The sequence below is a fragment of the Zootoca vivipara genome, chromosome 15 (genome assembly GCF_963506605.1).
Source record: "Zootoca vivipara chromosome 15, rZooViv1.1, whole genome shotgun sequence".
Classification (NCBI taxonomy): domain Eukaryota; kingdom Metazoa; phylum Chordata; class Lepidosauria; order Squamata; family Lacertidae; genus Zootoca; species Zootoca vivipara.
Window position 1 is genome coordinate 13,597,543 of NC_083290.1, and position 20,584 is coordinate 13,618,126.

At 46.8% G+C, this 20,584-nt stretch overlaps 1 protein-coding gene across 1 annotated transcript in view; it reads right to left on the reverse strand.

The window, feature by feature from the left end:
• Positions 1-14,283, reverse strand: part of ATP2A3 (ATPase sarcoplasmic/endoplasmic reticulum Ca2+ transporting 3) — a 97,086-nt gene extending 82,803 nt beyond the window's left edge. The window contains exon 1 of the mRNA XM_035139148.2: positions 13,543-14,283. Within this exon, the coding sequence (XP_034995039.2) occupies positions 13,543-13,660 (118 nt within the window). The 5' untranslated portion in view covers positions 13,661-14,283. The remainder of the gene's footprint in view (positions 1-13,542) is intronic.
• Between the last annotated feature and the right edge of the window lie 6,301 nt (positions 14,284-20,584).

The following is a 20,584-nucleotide window of genomic DNA, read 5'->3' on the forward strand; positions in this document are numbered from 1 at the left end:
ATAGGCTTTTAAAAAATGAAAACAAATCTTTCCTCAATTCAAAATTCAGGGCTTGCTTAAATTAAATTATGAAACGCCCAAGGCGTTTTGAATGTAATCTGGATTTCCCCAGAGGGAAAAAAGGATTGGGAGAAGTGGGGGGGGGGCGCGGAGTGAATGTTTATGAATCAGATGGTTTTAAGTGTGTGCATCGGGGGCTGGAAGGTGGGCGATGTGCTGAAGAACAGAAAGTTGAGCTGGATGAGTCAGGGAGTTGTTTTCTTTTTTAAAAAAAAGCGTGTTTCTCCCCCCCCCCCCATGCCATCTCAGAAAGCTAAATATCTGAATAGAAAGAGGGCACCTGTGTCATTTCTTGTTGTTATAAAGCCAGGAAAGTTTTGTGCACTTTCTCTCTCATGCGAGAAAAAGAAGTCAGAGACGGGAGAGGGTCAAGTTACCTTACCCTCCCCACCACCGCCCTCCCCACTGCTTGATCTCCGTAAAAAGAAACGCCAGAGGACTGTTCATACATCTGCCGCAGAGCCTCGTGTTTGGCTCTCAGAAGGTGAGATGAGATGCAAAAGCAGAAGAAAATCTGGAAAGTCTACAAACTAATTTGCTAAGGTCTGCCTTGTCCCTCCCAGCAACATTTTACAGATCAAGCTGTTCTGAAGCTTAGCTGGCACTTAATAATAATAATAATAATAATAATAATAATAATAATAAACACAAAGCACACACACACAGAACACACACACACGGTTATGCAACAAGCAAACAATTTCTTCCTAGCAACCATTTATCACTTTTTAAAAAGAAAAAATAGGAGATTAATAAATCTGCACATAGCAGATCTGGCTGTGAACTCACCAGATCCTTCAAAACAAAACTGTCTTCCTCTAAATCCTGGGGAAAGAACCTCTATTCTACAGCTCAAATGCACAAACACACACACACATGGGCATCAATATCCACCCGTTGAAGCTCTTCCCTGGGTGCCACCCATTGAAAACCCTGCATAACAGCCTTCTCAAGTGCTTTTGCTTAGCTGGGAAGAGTTCCCGAAATGTGATCTGGCTTGCCCTACATGGAGGGAGAGGGGTGTCTGTGTGTGCGCGCGCACACACGCAGAAGGCTCTGAATTTTCCTGTGACTGGAATGTGACCTACTGTATATTGCTCCACCCACTTTTACCTCTGGCCCCACCCACCAATGGCAAGGAGGGCTCCCCGGGAGGTCCCTTCCAGCCCCACCACTGTATTCCTCTAGTGTTATGAGTTTGTGGGTGCCAAACCACTCTAAATCCCTGGATCCAGGAAGTGTAGGGGGCGTTAAACTGGGTGCCAGACACCTTATCCTTGGAACCTGCAAGTGTTAGAAGCTAACCAAGTCAGGTGTTCAGGTTATCACCTAGTCTGATGGGCCATGAAAAAAGCAAGAGAGGGGTCTCTATATGAGATGGAAAATGGCTGGGGTCCCTCCTCTCCCTCCCTCAACTTGCAGATAGCAAAAGGGACAAAGCCTGAGTTTAAAGTGTCTGCAATGTGACCTAGAAGCAAAGCTGAGGCTGGGAATCCAGAGAGGCAGAGCTTCAGATGTTTGATTTCTGGCTATAAGAGAAACAAGACCTTTTTGGGTTGTTAATGCTACGAACCCCTCCACCTCAGGCTCAGGTTGTATAGATGTGTCAACAAACCGTAAATCCTAAAGACACCACAGTCTCCGCTGTGCCTCATTCCCCAAAGGAAACCTGAACCCCAGGTAAACACCTGGAATCTCGCACCGCTCCAAGATTGGGGTGGCAGGCGAAGCTACGTCCCACCATCACAGAAGCAAGAGCAAACGCGAGAAATGAACCCTAGGAATGTTCGCTTGCATCTCCCCCACTTCGAACAACCCAAATGAAGGAGCTATTTTAAAAGGGGGTCAAATAAATCTGAATGGGGCACCTCCAAGCGACTCGATGGGGGCAAAGGCAGATTTAGGAGAGCACGACCGGCGTGGGTGCGGAGCTTTGGGGTCGCATGTGCCACAGGGGGTGCTGCAGCTATAAGGCAGAATGGAAAGTGAGAGGCAAGGAGGCGCCCGTTTTTGGGCGCCTCACAAGGTGCCGCTTAAATTAGAGGACCCCCCCCCCCAAGGTCTGCCACTGATGGGGACTGAGCATGCTCTTTTTTTAAAAAAAAACCAAACAAACAATAATACAGTTGTACCTCTAATTACGAATAACTCTACTTACGAATGTTTCTACTTACGAATGGAGCTCCGTCCGCCATCTTGGATGCGGTTTAGATAGGATTTTTTCTACTTACGAATTTTTAGATAGCGTTGCTTCTACTTACGATTTTTTTCTCCCAATGCATTCCTATGGGATTCGACTTACAATTTTTTTCAACTTACGAATTCGTAAGTAGAGGTACCACTGTATATAAATAATAATATACAAAATCATATAGAAATAATAATAAAATAATCTATAACTTCATCACCAAATAATAATAGTAATAATGATAATAGTGTAATATAAATAATAATAAACATAATATTCATAAACATAAAAATTACCAACGGTACATAAACAATAAAGCATGAAAAAAGAGAAAAAAGGAAAAAAGAGGGGAAAGGAAAAAAGAAAGGGGGGAAAAAACATACATTCGGCTCATCATTCGTACCCAAAACAACAACAATATCCTATCAATTCAACAGTAATCCCGATCCGGTACCTATACTTCTCCCACAAAAGACTTCCAATTGTCTCTATCTCATGCTCAGCACCGCCATGGGGTGGGAAACAGAACCACTGCAGTGAAAGAAAACTGGGAACGGCAGCCGGAAATGGGATTACGACTCAGGTTTTTGTCCTACACGCAGGAAAGTAGATAGAGCCCATGGATTCAACATTCACTCCTGGAGAAGCAGCGCCTTATAGAAGAGAAGAATATCATGGGAGCGCCCCCTCCTATTTGGGACATGGAGGTGCAAAAGCACCCCACAAACCGTCCCCACAAAGACATCTATTCCCTGGAATAACAAAGCACCAGCATATCTATCTGCCCCCAGGGCAGAATTTATTATTTATCCCTTTCCCCCCTCATAACTGCCTTGAAATGCAGGCAGTTTCGGTGCCTTAAGGCCCCCTGTCACAGCGTACATTTAAAGGAGCATGTAGCAACTTTCAAGAGTCATGGCTTTCCCCCCAAAGAATCTGGGAACTGTAGTTTCTTAAAGGTAATATTTACGTTTTGTGAAATGAAATTAAAAAATAAGGGTGCTGAAAGCTAAAAATCAGTGTTAGAAACTGGGATAGAAGAGATAGGAGCCAAATGGCTCCTAGGACCTGGGTTGTGGGTGCCAAAACAGAATGTTTAGTTGCCATGTGGCAATAATTTTTATTTGTTATTTTGAGAAAAATGAACTAACACGCAATTCACATAAGTGACACATTTTTAGCAGAAATTGTTAATACATGTTTTTATTTGGTGTTTCAAATAATGGTACCATTATATATATTATACTGCTCTTCCAATTGAAAACCCAGAACACTGCCCACTATAATTAAAACAATCAACACAAGTTAATTCACAACCTCATTTAGGGGAAAAAAGTCAAAACATGCTCACACACTGAGCAGGTAGTGGAGACTTACTGGTGGTGGCTCCGCACGAGGTAGCTATGGCAGCCATTTTTTTCTTTCAGAAGTCCACTGGGAACAATACTTTGTCATCACAGAGTACCTTTCTCAGTGAACTTTCATGGTGGGGGTTGCCACCAGGCACCTCACAAAAACAAAACCGGCAACAACAGAGTCTCCAAAGAAAATCTTAGCCGGCAGGTGGGAGACTCATCTAAAGACTCTGGGCCAAAGTAGGATTTGAACCCAGGACTCTGCAGTCCTAACCCCAAACCCCATTTCAGTGAAAGATGTATGCCTTTAAAAACAGTTGCTTTGTAGATGGGAGCTTGGTTGTTCATTTGTGGAAAAAGTCACATCCCTTGTTTTAAGCACCCGTAAGATTATGAAGAGGGCCAATTTCTCACAGTAATGTGGGTTTTTTTGTTGTTTCTGATGGGAGAAACCGCCACCAACTGGACTGTCTCCAAAGAAGCTGCCTCCAAAAAGCGTAGGAATGATTCACTTTAATTTGGCTGCACTCGATCTCTGAACGCCTTCCAGGATGCAGCAAGCTACAACCTTCTTTTAATTATAGAATTACAAATAAATACCATTCCCAAGAAACAGCGTTCCGTTAATTTATAAATGGGCTCCGCTCTGACGGCAAAATCTTCCATCATAAACAAGCAGTTCTGCACATTGTCGGGTGGAAAAGGAGCAAATCGTCAAGGGAAGACTACCTGGCCATTGCTGCCTCAGTCCAGCCTAAGGCAGTCTTGACCAAATACAAGGGTACCTCGAGTTAAAAACACTTCGGGTTCCAGACTCCGCTAACCCGGAAGTAGTACCTCGGGTTGAGAACTTTACCTCAGGATGAGAACAGAAATCACACAGCGGTGGGGTGGCGGCAGGAGGCCCCATTAGCTAAAGTGGTACCTCAGGTTAAGAACGGTTTCAGGTTAAGAATGGACCTCCGGAACAAATTAAGTTTGTAACCAGGGGTACCACTGTACAGTGGTACCTCGGTTTACAAACACAATTGGTTCCGGAAGTCTGTACTTAACCTGAAGCGAACTTTCCCATTGAAAGTAATGGAAAGTGGATTAATCTGTTCCAGACGGGTCCACGGAGTACTCATCCTGAAGCGTACTTAACCCGAGGTATGAGTGTAATTGGTTCCGGAAGTCCGTACTTAACCTGAAGCGTACTTAACCTGAAGTGAACTTTCCCATTGAAAGTAATGGAAAGTGGATTAATCCATTCCAGAGTACTTAAATTGAAAATACTCAAACCAGGGCGTACTTAAACCGAGGTATGACTGTACCACTAAAAGGCTGCACCATATCCTTAAAGCACTCTGAAACCACTTTAGACCATCACGGCTTCCCCCCAAGGAATTCTGGGAGTTGTAGTGATGCCAGAGGCATGCGCTAAACACTGTGCATGATGTCACAGGCGTGTACTGCGGCACTGAACCCGTCCACTGTTGGGCCCAAGATGGCACCTCTGTACCCTGGCAGTGACAGCTTACTTCAACACTGGTGATGGGATGGGATCTCTGGCCGCACCCAAAGACAACAGGGCAGCTCTCTCCTCTGACATCTTGCAGCCACTGCTCACCTCACCGCTGCCTGAAGCGTCTTCCTGACTCTGCCGAATGGTAGGGCCAGCTCCTTACTTGCATTTCTTTTAAAAAATATATATGTTCTTATGTTAACTCACAGCCTAACCTACCTCACAGGGTTGTTGTGAGGCTCAAATGTGGAGGAAAATAACCATGCATGCCACCTTGAGCTCCCTGGAAGAAAAGCCAGGACATAACAATGTTAAAGAAATAAAAAAATAATATATCTTTGCAACAGGTTCACTGATTATTTGGGGGCACATATTCTAATCGTTGGGGACCCAGGTGGCGCTGTGGGTTAAACCACTGAGCCTAGGGCTTGCTGATCAGAAGGTCAGCGGTTTGAATCCCTGTGACGAGGTGAGCTCCCGTTGCTTGGTCCCAGCTCCTGCAAACCCACCGTAGCAGTTCGAAAGCACGTTAAAATGCAAGTAGATAAATAGGAACCGCTACAGCGGGAAGGTAAACGGCGTTTCCATGTGCTGTTCTGGTTCGCCAGAAGTGGCTTTGTCATGCTGGCCACATGACCTGGAAGCTGTATGCCGGCTCCCTCGGCCAACAATGCGAGATGAGCGCGCAACCCCAGAGTCGGTCACGACTCGACCTTATGTTCAGGGGTCCCTTTACCCTTTATTCTAATCGTTACATTCATAACCCACCTTCCCTCCAAGAGCAGAGGTGGGTTTAGGGGAGCATGGCCGGTTTGCATTTTAGCGTTGCCACTGAAATTTGAAAGCCCACCACTGCCAAGGGCCTCAAGATGGCATACATAGTTCTTCTGCTCACAACAGCCCTGTGAGGTAGGCTAGGCAGAGAGGCCGTGACCTTCCTATGAGCTTTGTGGCTGAGTGAGGACCCTGGTCTCCCAGGCACTATACATTAACAGCTATACCACACTGGCTCTGAAGCCTATTGGTCCATCAAGCTCAATGCTGTCAACACTGACTGGCAGCAGCTTTCCAGGGTTTCCAACGGGTTTCCCCAGTCCTTCCCAACTAATACCGGGGATTGAACCTGGGACCTTTCCCATGCAAAGCAGATGCTCTTCCTCATTTCTCTACACGGTCAAGAAGGGTTTCCAATTTCAGTTTCATCTAGCCAACTGACCCAACAAAACGCAGCAGCTGTTCTTCCAGGGGTTGCCAGCCCCGGTGACTTCCAGATGTTGGCAGCTCCCTCAGCCCCAGTCAGCATGGTCACTGGTCAGCGATGGAGCTGAACTGAACGCCGAAGATTTGTAGGGTCTCAGCGGTCCCCCTCTATACCCACAGAGCTGTAGCTCAGTGGTAGATGAGTGGTAGACTTTTGCATGCAGAAGGTCCTGAGATGAATCCCCAGCATTTCCTGGTAGGACTGGGAATGTCCCTTGTCTGAAGAGAGCCAACAATCCCACTCAGTTCAATCAAGGCCGCTTCCGATATTGTTGGCTAGGAAGTTTAGAGTGCATTCGCCTTGCAGATCAGCCGGTGCTCAATCCCTCCTGATTTCCTGCGGAACTGCCAAGCACACCTGTTGCATAAGATCCCTGATCCCGAAGGGAGGGCTGATTAACTCGCACCCAGCCCGATCCTATGCACGCTTGCTCAGAAGTAAGACTCGCAAAAGTCCAGCAGCGCCTAGTAAGAGCTCACCAGATGGCAGCCGTTGATCACCTTCAGCCTCCATAGCCATCCCTCGAGTCTGTAAAGAAGCCAGAGGTGGGCGCGAGTTCAGGAGCCACCAAGCTGGTCAGCGGAAAGACACCTTTTGGTGCACAAGCTGGCTGGAGAGGCCTTCCCCAATGGTGTTTGAAAATAGACAGGCGCCGGGCTCGTCTTGCGACTGGCGCAGGTCCAGTTGTGACCACGTGGAGATCTAGCTTGGTGACAGACATCTCCACCTGGCTGGCCCCTCCAGTTTTCTTAAGCAGGTAAGCAAAAGAGCTCATTTACTGCATATATATCCCATATATTTTCTTTAAAATATAAAGCGGTATAGAAATGAAATGAATAAGAATAATTATAATCCATTACCCTGTTTCTCATATTTTAAGGCATCCCCATAAAATAAGCCATAGCAGGATTTTTAAGCATTCAAGGAATATAAGCCATACCCCGAAAATAAGACATAGTGATAGGAGCAGCAGCAATGCCGGCCGCGGCAGGAGGAGGAGGAAAAAAATAAGACATCCCTTGAAAATAAGCCATAGTGTGTTTTTTTGAGGAAAAAATAAATATAAGACGTGTCTTATAATATGAGAAACACGGTAGCGAAGAATTGGAAGAGTGAAGATCTACCTACAGTTGACGATTGGCAGTTGAAGTTGATAGAATTTATGAAACTGGCCGAGCTGACCGGGAGACTCCGTGACCAGAGGGAAGAGTCGGTGGAAGAAGATTGGAAGAAATTTAAAGTTTATTTAGAAAATAATTATAAGATTAGAAATGTATATAATATAAGATTTGGAAGTATAAAGAGGTTGTAGAAGAGGATTAGTTGCTTTATTATAGTATTTATTTATTATAGTATTTATTTATTTATAGTATTTATTTATTATAGTATTTAGTATTTAGTATTTATTATAGTATATTAAGATTTAGTTAAGTGTTGTTATTATATAGAGTATGAAGAGTTAAGCAAAAGTGTTAAAGAAATTTTTTTGATCAAGATTGTAATAAGAGATTTAGCATGTTGTTAAGTTAAGAAGAGTTAGAATATGTTTAGATAATCTTTTAAAAAAAGAAAAAAAGATTGGAACCAAGACATGGAAAGTACTAATGATGTAATACAAAAAAAACCCAGTTAGGAGGGTTTGGAGGAAGTCGACAATGTCAGAATGAGTGTTATATTTTTTTCTTATATTTGTTCTGTTTGTAATTTTGCATTGTCTACTTTGTTTTCTATGTTCTTGTTATATGCTGTTTGGGTTTTTTTCTGCAATTTTATAAAATCTATATATATATATATATATATATATATATATATATATATATATATAAAAAAGAATAATTATAATCCACTAGGAGGGGGGGAATGGCGCCTAGACATACCATTGTGGCGACCATAACCTATGTTTAAGGTGAGTTTTGGCAGTTAACTTAAATATCTGAGAATCTAACGCTGTTCCCTGACACCCAAAGGGTATCAAATCAGGCTTGAAAGAACAGATTGCAGTATGTGCCTCTACTGTACGTGTGGGGTGGCCCAGAACAAGTGTGCCCCTGGGTGCAGGAAGGTTGACAGTGCCTGATCAAAGCCATTCAGCAGAGTCGGCCCAAGACATTTTGCAGTCCGAAGCACATGTCAAAATAGTGCTCCCCACTATCTTGGGCAGCTGAGTCTTCACGCTTAGCATCCTCTATGGCACCCAAGGACAGAGGGCTAAGCATGCCCAGCTAAGTTTACTACCTCCGTCGCAGTATCTGCCACCCGAGGCAGCTGCCTCACTCCATTCAACACTAGGGCTGGCCATGCCCTCCAAATTTACAAGAACGGAGATTCCGACTAAACATCAGGAAGAACTTTCTGACGGCGAGAGCCGTTCTACAATGGAACAGTCTACCTCGGAAGATGGCGGGCTCTCCTTCATTGGAGGTTTTTAAAAGCACAGCTTGGATGGCCATCAGTCATGGATGCTTTAGTCATGATTCTTGCATTGCAAAGGGTTGGACAAAATGACTCTCGGGGTCCCTTCCAACCCAACAATTCTATAATCCAGAGAGCATTGCAAGAAAGGGCTTCGCTGCAGAAATACAACAGGCTCCCCTCCGTTCTACCCACCGACAATAAGTAGCCTTTAAAAGAACACACACAGAGAGACAAATATGCATCCTCTAAAAATAGGCTGCGCAGATGATCACAAATTGCTTCTGAAACTCAATTTAGTTTTACAAAGTTTTTTTAAATTAATTGCCTTTTTAAAAAAACCCAACAACCTGGCACAACCCACCCTCCAACTTTTGCTATTTTCCAACACGCACACACACACACTTCATTTCAGCTTCATCAAAGCTATTTGCATATGCAAATATTGGTTGGGCTGCATAAGGGCTTTCCAATGAGCTTTCTTCTAATCAGATAAATATTGACTCAGGTGTGGTTGTGTTCAGAGGCTCAGTGGCAAGTTCCACCCTTCTTTGTGTAGGGATAACCAAATCTTATTGTCTCGAGGAAAGGTGGCACCCGCAGGAAACAAAGGTCACAGGTCTCTTATCCCTGAGCATCATAAAATTGTAAGGTTGGAAGGGACCCGAGGATCATCCAGTTCAACCCCCTGCAATGCAGGAATCTTTTTGCCCAACGTGGGGCTCGAACCCACAACCATGAGATTAAGAGTCTCGTGCTCTTACCATCTGAGCTATCTCGCAGCAGAGGTGAGGAACCTTTCTCAGCCTGAAGGCCACTTGGGAAACCTTCCAGGGGTCACATGCCAAGTGGTAGGTGATGCCAGGATGCGATTCTTACTATCATACAATAGCAAACATTCCATCCCAGTAAAATACTAGAGTTGCTAGGTCAGGACCCTGAGATTTCAGGGTTCAGACCTAGGGGCAGCCCCTGTTGATCTCACAGGAGGCCAGCTCCAGTGATGTCATTAAGCATCACTGAGCCCTGGAGATGGAGGTTAATTGGGATTGGAGAGGAAGGTGGGAAGGAGGGCAGACTCCAGCTCCAAGAATCGATGCAATAATTTGCAGCTGGCTCCTGCCAGGCTGAAGCCTGCAATCTGCACGCACCGTCTTAATAATAAGAATAATAAATCTTAAGGAACTCTCGCCCACCTGGAAAGTCAAGCCATCCCCCTGTCACTATCTTCCCACCTTCATAGGCCAGGTCTGGCACATGGGCAGGACACCTGCCATTCACCTGACACAATTTAAGGTATCAGATGATTGACAGGTGGGTGGTCCTGCCCACCTCCCAATGTTGGCCTGCAGGGTTTGGGAGGCATGACAATCATCTGTCCTGGGTTAGAGGGAGTGGCAACCAAAGAATGTATTAGCCCAGTGGGGCTTCTTTCCAAGACAGTCGTTCCCCTCTAGATGCTTTGGGCTACAACTCCCATCATCCTCTCTGGCAACTGGCCACTCTGGCCGGGAGATGAGAGTCGAGCACAGACATCCCCAAACTCGGCTCTCCAGCTGTTTTGGGACGACAACTCCCATCATCTCTAACTAAAAGGACCAGTGGTCAGGGGTGAAGGGAATTCATAGAATCATAGAGTTGGAAGAGACCGCAAGGGCCATCCAGTCCAACCCCCTGCCAAGCAGGAAACACCATCAAAGCATTCCTGACAGATGGCTGTCAAGCCCCTGCTTAAAGACCTCCAAAGAAGGAGACTCCACCATACTACTTGGCAGCAAATTCCACTGCCGAACAGCTCTTACTGTCAGGAAGTTCTTCCTAATGTTTAGGTGGAATCTTCTTTCTTATAGCTTGAATCCATTGCTCCGTGTCCGCTTCTCTGGAGCAGCAGAAAACAACTGTAGTCCCAAAACAGCTCGAGGTTTGGGGGTGCCTGGTCCAGCAACATCTAAGAGAGCACCAGCCTGACGGCAAGAACCATCTAGAGCGGTGTTTCCCCATACTTGGGTCTCTAGCTGTTTTTTTGGACTACAACTCCCATTATCCCTAGCTAACAAGACCAGTTGTCATGAATGATGGGAGTTGTAGTCCAACAACCTCTGGGGAATCAGGGTTAAGAAAGGCTGATCTAGAGTACCATGGCTTCCTCCCCTCTAGAGCGGTCAATACTGTGAGATGGTGATAGCCTGAATCAGTACACTCCCTGACCCACACCACCTCTGCCAATCCTGGCTCTTGCACACTCCACCCTGAGTATTCATTGCATGAATGGAGAGCTGGTGTAGCACAGTGGTTAGAGTATCGGACAACGACCTGGGAGACCAGGGTTCAAATCCCCACTTGGCCATGAAGCTCACTGGCTAACCCTGGGCCAGTCTCTGCCTCTCAGCCTAACCTACCTCACAGGGGTGTTGTGAGGATTAAATGAGGAAGAGGAGAACGATGTGCTCTACCTTGTGCTCTTTGAAGAAACAGGTGGGATATACCTATATGCAATAAATAAGTAAATGATAGCCCATCTAAGATCATGATTGCATACATGGTTCTCCCCTGCCTCATTTAATCCCCACAACCACCCTGTGAGGTAGGTTAGATGGAGAGGTAGTGTCTGGGTGCCAAGGTCACTCAGTGAGCTTCATTGCCGAGTGGGGGTTTGAACGCTCATCTCCCAGGTCCCAGGGACCCTCAGGGTCCCTTTCAACTCTACAATTCTGTGCTGGAATGTTGGAAGGGCCAAGGCTCTGTGGCAGGACACCTGCTTTTCATGCCCAAAGTCCCAGTTTCAATTCCTTTCAGCAGCTCCAAGTAGGGATGAGAAGACAACTACCCACACGAAACCCTAAGGAGCTGCTGCCAGTCAGTGTAGGGAACACCCAGCTAGATGGGTTCAGGCACACACATTGCAAGAGACCAAGGGTCTGATCCAGGGTATAGAAAGCAGCTTGCTAATGTTCCTGTGTTTACTCTGCCTGTGACCCAAATCCCCCTCCAGAAGTCTCTTTCCCAAAGCCTGCTTCCAGGTCATCTGCACCCCAAAATTCACCCACACCATTCACCGAGTTACAGACTCATCAACCCCCAGCCAAGTCCCAACACAGTGCAGTTCCCCAAAGACCCAGGTCACCACTCCCTCAGATGCTCAGAACTGCATCCTTTCCAGTAGTCAAACCAGGTGCTCTGCCCTCCGCAAATCCAGGTGTCCCCTCCCTGCTCCCCCTCCCTGCCCCAGGCCTGACCAGATTCACAATCGCAGCGCCAAGCACTTCTCATGGCAGGGGGCTGGGCTAGATGACCTTTGGGGCATCTTCCAACACCACGATTCTATGATTCACCCTCCAGGTAACTCCTAAGCAAAGCAGTCCTCCAGAGCCTGCCCAGGGCCCCCAGCCAGTTCTTCCTTGACCGGGCAATCAGACCACCATTGTCCGTAACCCATGGCCGATGCAAGCCTTGCCTTTCATGCCCAAATAATCTCTGACCCCCACCCTGCCACAGTCTCCAAACCTAACCTCAATTTATCCTCTGAAGCAACATTTTTTTAAAGAAAATCAGTCGCTCCTCTTCCCCCTCCATTTCGGAGCTCTCACAATGGAACTTCCAGGGTCCAGGGCATTCTGGATGTAAATGTAAAATTACTAGGGGCAAATACAAAGGGGAGCAAAAGGCTGCTTTTGCAGACATCCCGGAAGTCTTGTGCCGACTTCTACGGAAGCAGGCTGCTCAGCTAAATGGAACCTGTGGTTTGATCTAGCAGCAGGGCCCTTCTTTGTGTGCTTATTTTAAAACTGATCAGACAAAAGTCCCGAGCGGAGGGATCCTATTAATGGCTGTCCGTTGCAGCATCTCAATGGAACTAGCATGCTTAGGGGCAGTCTATCTTTGAAAGCAAGAGCAGAGGGTTCTTGCCTCTGCCTCTTGCTGCTGCTCTCGGGCACCTGCAAGGAGCGGCTGCGTTTTTTGGTGACTGTACTATTCTCTCTCTCTCTCTCTCTCTCTCTCTCTCTCTGCCTAGTCACCTTTGGCTTCAGGATTCTACCACCCACTGCCCAAAGTGGATGGCACTCCCATGCCCCACACAGCCACCCTATCCAGCCCCACATAAACCCCACAGGACACCCAACCATTAAAAGTACCTCCCTTATCCCAGATCACACACCCTGTTATAAACTCTCTGTTTAGGCGGGCCCCTTTCAAGGTAGCCCCCTATGTGAAAAACAAAGGGCTGCACCCAAACAGCATAAGAGCCAACTCCCAGCGGATGAGGTGCCTTTGCCCCCCAACGTAATTATTTGAAGGAGCTGGCTGGAGCCCTCAAAGTCGATGGACATTGTCATTCAAATGGTGTGTATGTGCCACATCATGAGATGATTGTGCAGGGCGGAAATCAGTAGGATGCATCCATTCAAAGCACTCTTACACCACAGTCCGTCTTGCCCCCCCCCTGCCCCAAGGATCCTGGGAACTGCAGTTGAAGGATGTTGCCATTCTCAGCACCCTTATACTGTAAACTACAGTTCCCAGGATTCTTTTTTGGGGAGGGGGCGAGCCATGCCCGTTGCATTGGTATCAAAGCGCTTTGGCTGCATGGCGTGGCTGGGACCTGAAACCATAGGTTTCAATGGGTCTACTCTGAGTAGGGCTAACCCTGGCGCCAACCCCCAAACCCATCCTGATTACATCGCCGTTCTGAAAGCCACCATGGATGGCATCGCGGTTCTCCGGCGGTAGGGAGCGAGGCGGCTTCAGCCCCAGGAGGACTCACCGTTGGCGCCGTACTTCTCCCGGTTCCGCCGCACCTGCTCCGCGCTCAACCCGCAGCTTTCGCGCACGCCGAAGCGCCGCAGCACCTCCTCGGCCGTCGAGCTGTGCGCGCTCTCCATGACGCGCGGCTGGAGCGCTCCGGCGCCCGCTCGCCTCGCCTGGCTGTGCGCTCCGGCGGCGCCCGCCCGATCCCTTGAACGCTGCCCGGTTACCGGACCGGCTCCGGAGGAGGAGGAGGAAGCCTGATGTGCCTGGACAACAATGAAGAGAGGCAAGCTGGCCGCAGGTTCCCACCTACTCCAAAGCCAAATCGCGCAACCCGGATTGCAATAATGATAATAATAATAAACCCGGGTCGTTTTTTCTCTCTCCAAGTCCCTCGGTCTCAGCCTGCCGCGATCTCGCAGGGACTCCTCCGAGCCGAGCCCAGCCGGGGCACCTTCCGCTTGGCCCCGCGATCAACCCTCTCCGCTTGCGCGCTCACAGCCGCGGCACCCGTCCGCAGAGCCTGCCCGGGCGTTCCGCTACTGCCACTGCCATGCTGCGCCTTGCAAAGTTACTTTCTGTCCACTCGGGTTTCCCTGAGCCAGGCCCCGCCCTCTGCCTCCAGCGCCTGGCCTCGCCTTCCCCCAGGATCGCTCGCCTCGATCACCTGCGATCGCTCGCCCTTTTTGTACGATTTTTTGGGGAAGTGTTATTATTGTGATTCTTTAAGCCTCGCTGCTGAGCGCGCGGCGGCTCCTCCCTCTCCCTCCTCCAGCCTTCCCCATTCACAAGCTACCTGCCGCCTCCCGATTGGTTCCGGCACACCCTTGATACCTTCCTGCCCTTCTGCCATTGGCTATGAGAGGCGTTCCGATTTGCATAGGATTTCTCTCTTTTCCCCCACCCGGGGGAGGGCGCTTTTTCGACCCACCCACTTGTGCCTTTTAAGGTTTTTTTTTTTAAGGAATTCCCATCGCTGCAGCGATTGGGGGCGGGGCACAGTTGCACCTGTTGGATTTCTGCCTGCTATACACCTGCTATTAACAGTCTCGCGCCGAAAGCTCTTGCTGCTGGAAACAGGGAAGAAATCTAACACACATACACACACACACACACGGAATGAGAACTAGATCCTCTGTGTGTAAAATTAATTCAAAAGGGCACTTCAAAATCACAGGGAAAGGGACTTTTCAATCTTCATTTTAACTAAGTAAACACACACACACACACATTTTTTCAAACAAAGCAATGTCATGAAACATGTATTTCGATATTAAATGATTGCAGTTTCAAGAAACTTGACATTTAAATTTTAATTTAAAATGTTCAGATATGGTGGGATATGTTCCAAAATCAGATATGTTCCAAAATCCCTCTCAGCCTCAATCTCTGGAGTGGTTGAAATAAAGCAGATGACAGCAGGCCAGGTGTCATACAGGGAATACCAATCCCATTCAGAACTATGTTTACTTGTGCATTAACTGTCTCTGTGAATGACATATTGCTTGTGTGTCATCCACTGTAACAGGGGCTGGGCTCTGCAGGCCAGATCCTTACCTAGCACCACCCCTAGGGGCCAGCTCTGACAGGTAGGTGGGTGGGACAAGTCACCTGTCAATCACCTGATGCAGCCAATAATTGACAGGCAGGTTGCCCTGCCCACCTTTTGCTCCATTCTCTTATGGAAAACGCCTTATTAGGAAAAGTGTTTTCATATTTCCATTTGGCAGGGCAGTTCTACAAGCAATAGATTTTATTTTTTTTAATCTTCCATTTGTTAACTGACACCACCATCAGTCTGAATACCAAACGTTCCTCGAATGTTTCCCCAGATTTTTTTTAGTTCGGTGGCACTGTTAGGATCCAACATTTCTCCGTAATGAATGGGATCTCTGTGGTGTAAACAGAATTGTCAGGATCAGACACTGATCATTCTGCAACAGGTCCTTCATCAAGTGGAAGGAAACACTAAGGCAGGCATCCCCAAACTTCAGCCCTCCAGATGTTTTGGACTACAATTCCCGTCATCCCTGACCACTGGTCCTGTTAGCTAAGGATCATGGGAGTTGTAGGCCAAAACATCTGGGGGGGGGTCGTAGTTTGGGGATGCCTGCACTAAGGTGTTGGTAACAAGTGTGGTCAAGGTTGTCAATAGCACTGAATAGTGTTGTACACCACCCCAATCTTCGAGCGGTGCAAGATTTGAGGGGTTCCAGTTGTTTCCCCAGGGTCCGTGTTTCCTTTTGGAAATGAGGCACAGCGGAGACTATGGCGTCTTTAGCAGGCATCCCCAAACTTGGCCCTCCAGGTGTTTGGGGACTACAACTCCCATCATCCCTAGCTAACAGGACCAGTGGTCAGGGATGATGGGAATTGTAGTCCCAAAACATCTGGAGGACCGAGTTTGGGGATGCCTGGTCTTTAGGATATATGGTTTATTTACACATACAGTATATGGAACCTGAGCCTGCGATGGAGGGGCTCACAGCATTAACACCCCAAGAGGGTATTGCTTCTCCCATAGCCAAAGCCTTGGATTCCAGCAGAAATCAGGCATGGTGCACTCTCTCTCTCTCTCTGAATTTCCGGCCTGCAGTTTTTGCACCTAAGTCACAACACATTCTAACCTCTCTAGAGTAAAAACAAAAAAAAAATATTTTCCCTTCCAGGAGCACCTTAGAGACCAACTAAGTTTGTCATGGGTATGAGCTTTCATTGTGCATGCACACTTCTTCAGATATGAACACACAAAAGCTCATACCAATGACAAACTTAGTTGGTCTCTAAGGTGCTACTGGAAGGGGGGGGGAAATTATTTTGTTTCGACTACGGCAGACCAACACGGCTACCTACCTGTAACTCTCTAGAGTAGAAAGGCTTTAAACTGTCCAGGGAAGGGTCCCACCCATTTGCTGTCTCACACAAACCCCTTGATATTTTGTTCTCTTATTGGCCCATCAATCAGAAGGCTAGCCTGGCTCGTTTATCTTTAAATGCCTGCTGGATCCAGGGATAAGAACCCTAGCTCCCAGTTTATTTAAATTCGAACACCTCCTTGATCTAGGAATTTGGAGTGGCCTGGCACCCAGACACCCAAAACCTGATCTGTATTATTATTTGTTTGTTTTATTGCATTTATATCCTGACTTTTTCTCCAAGGAGCTCAAGGTGGCATGCTCACAACAACCCTGATGATGAGAGGCAGTGACTGGCCCAAAGTTACCCAGTTAGCTTCATGACCAAGTAGGAAGATTTTAACTCTGATCTATCCCAGGTCTTATTCCAACATTCTAAACACTGCACATTATTATTATTATTATTATTATTATTATTATTATTATTATTATGCACTGTTCACCAGCAGGTCTCAGAGTGGGTAACAACACTTAAAATTTCTGCACTAAAAACATATTAAGAAAAGTAATAAACATAATAATCAGATTTTTTTTTCATTTAAAAATTATCATAGGAGCCTTCTGAGAAGGTATAACGACTCAATTCAACCTTAATCTGGATTCAACATGCATCATAACTTTTCATTTTTAAAAACCTGGACAAATGACCATTTTACTGAATTGTACTGTTGATAGAGATCAACCACATTTCTGATTGTGATTCATTTACTGGCTGCTACAGTTGTATTGGCTCCATACAGTAAACCTCCTGTCTTGCCAATGGCTACAAAATGGTATATGAAGTTTTCAGAGTCAGCTGAAATGAAAAGGGAGACAAATTAACAGGCAAGAAACAATCCCTCAGCCTCCTGTCTCCACACGACAGAGAAATGCTCTCCTTTTCTGATATACTGGAACAGTGTAAGACATGGCAGAATCTCAAAGACATTATTTTTAAAATGGCAGGGGAGGGGGGATATTGGAAGAAAACCATCTATTTTAAATTTTTGCTTCTACTCTGCTCTTCAGCCAGGGCTGCTTACATACAATCAAAGCAAGACAGTTCCCTCCTTCAACTCCAGTAGGGAGTTAGAAAGAAAAAGGCCAAAGTTGAGAGTTGAATTATGTGAGCTAGAAGCTGGAAGCAGGGAAGCAGGCTGTGAATAGGGTTGCCAGACTCAATAGAGGACAGGACTTCTGTGCCTTTAATTGCCCTGCTCTGTTTTGAGTCACGAAACCTTAAAGAGAAACCAGCAGACCCTTTGCTTGGAAATTAAACCAAGGGTCTGCTGCTTTCTCTTTAAGGTTTCCAGACTCAAAAGAGAGCAGGGCAATTAAAGGCACAGAAGTTCTGTCCTCTATTGAGTCTGGCAACCCTAGCTGTGAAGCCAGAGAGACAAAGCCATGCCTGATTTCTGCTGGAATCCAAGGGTCTGGGCTATGGGAGAAGCAAGACCCTCTTGGGCTGTTACTGCAGTGAACTCCTCCATCATGGACTCAGGTTGCAATTATGTGCAAATAAACCATATGCCGTAAAGGCACCACAAACCCTCTGTAAGCACTGGGAATCCCTGGAATCTCAGACTGCTCGGAGATCAGGGTGGCATGCAACAATCTCTTGTGAACGCATATGGCTCCACCCTCCGAAAAACAGCCATTCACAAATTATGATGTGATAGTGTTTTTATCAATAATTATATGCTTGATAACTTTGTGCGATGTCAGAAAATAGATGAGCTTCTGTTTTCCAGTCAATAGATGTTTTGAATTAATTGTATCGTGTCATCCTTTCTTTCTTTCTTTCTTTCTTTCTTGCTAGATACATAGAAATGCAGGTTGTCATCACGCGAATAGGAAGCCATACCAATAAAGAACAGTGTGTAGGCCCAGGTGAACAGCGAGATTTAACAGAGGGGTGGGGGAGGCAAGTGACTGTGTAAAGCAACTCTGTTAAATATGGCTGAAGAGTAAAAATGTTTTAAATAAAATAGTTCAATAAATACCCTTTGAATGCAGATGTATTGCTGATCTCTGCAAGCCACTCAGAGAACCTTTACCCCCCACCTGGCAGAAGAGCAGAGTAAATACTGCATGGTTTAAATAAAATAGTTTAAATACATAGAACCATAGAATTGTAGAGTTTGAAGGGTCCTCTACTCCAACCCCCTGCAATACAGGAATCTCAACTAAAGCATCCATGATAGATGGCCATCCAAACTCTGCTTAAAAACCAGCTTGGTTTCAGAAGAAGAAAGCAAAGACTGCCTCAGGTGAGGCCAAACAATAAAAGGAACAGAGTACAGTATTTCTAGCTGAGCAGAAGAAACAGCAGTCTTTATCCAAGAGAGTTGGATCTGGCTGTCTGACACCGTTTTGCAAATATGAGAGAATCTAAGAACAGGAATGTCTCCCTCTTATAGTTTAACTTTCCAGGGTTGAGGAGCTGGACTGCTAGTGAAGAGGATGTGCGAGTTCTCCTTTCTTTCAAAAGGAAGGGTGTTTATTTTCCTGCTCTCCATCCCTGCCTGCCTCCCGCCCTGCCTGCCTGCCCCATATCTGTGAGATTCTATTTTCATATTGCTAGTGGGAGGAAGGTTCAACGGCTCTGGAAAAGCAGCAATGAAGGAGAGGAGGAGGAAGGGGCAGCAGCAGCAAGCATCCTTCCCAGCATGCTTTGCTGCAAGCAGCGTCCACGGAAACCTCAAATAAAGGCAGCAGTGCAACATTGCAAAACTTGTGCTTTTTAGATGCTTCCACCTGAGCCCAAATTCGCCCACAGCCCAGCAGAGCTGTAGAAGCGGCTGTAGCTCAGCGTTGTGGAATATCTGCTTTGCATGCAGAAGGTTCAATCCCTCGCATCTGCACGCCCCCCACTAAAAAGCTTACCTTGGCAGGTGGGCCATTCCTCATACTGGGGGGTGGGGAGAGATGCAAACTGTTGAGCGTATCAACACCTTACTTTTTAATGTATGTAGGAAGAAAGGAAAGAAGGCAACTGTATAATACGTTCATTCAGAACTCTTCTACATTTATTGATTGCATTGCAAAATGAAAGCTCATCCCTTTTCTGACATTGTACACACTTAACTGAATGGACATATCATTATTGATGAAATACATCATAATTTGTGAAATAAGAAGAGCCTGCTGGATCAGGCCAATGGTCCATCGTGTCCAGCAACTTATCCCCACAGTGGCCAATCAGATGCTCTAATAGGCAGCGGCGGAGGAAGCTGTGTGGGTGCCTGGGGCTGCATGCCCGGGGGTGGGGTGCACTGTGCGGCCTCCAGAATCTGCCTGCCCCCTCCCACTCAGCCGCCCTATAGCTGGGGGGGGGGAGGTAGCGGGCAGCCTGTGTGCGCCCAAGCCACCACGTCACTCCTAGGAGAGACGTGTGGCTCGGGTGCGCTGCAGGCCCCGCGGTGAGTGCCGCCCAGCATTTTGTCACCCCCCTCAGTGGTGACACCCGGGGTGGCCCGCACCCACTTCCTCTGCCCCTGCCAGTAGGAATCCCACAAGCAAGATTCATGCATAAGAGCCTTATCCCCTCTTGTGGTTTCCAGCAACCAGCATTCAGAAGTGTTGCTGTTTCTGACTGTAGATGCAAAGCATAGCCATCATGGCTAGTAACCAAGGACAGCTCTCTCTTCCAGGAAGTTACCCAATTCTCTTTAAAGGCATCCAGTTTGGTAGCCCTCGCTGCCTCCTGGGGGAGCAAGTTCCACAGTTTAGCAGTGCGCTGCACAAAGGACTTTGCAAACCAATGTGGATGCGTGAACTGGGAAAACTGGAGAGATTTGTAAGCTCTCTAGTTGTAAGCGAGCACAATTTGTGACATTGGACAACTTAATTACTGCTCACAGGACGCGTCTGTTAAGGCACCGGCCTTGGCTTCCAATTTCCTGGCTTTGGAGAGCTTAAAGCAGGCATCCCCAAACTGTGGCCCTCCAGATGTTTTGGCCTACAACTCCCATGATCCCTAGCTAACAGGACCAATGGTTGGGGAAGATGGGAACTGTAGTCCAAAACATCTGGAGGGCCAAAGTTTGGGGATGCCTGGTTTAAAGCTAAGGCAGACAAGATTAAAACCACCCTTAAAATCAACAAGGTTTTCAAATCATCGAATGTATTATAAATACTCAATGTACTTCACACACATTATTT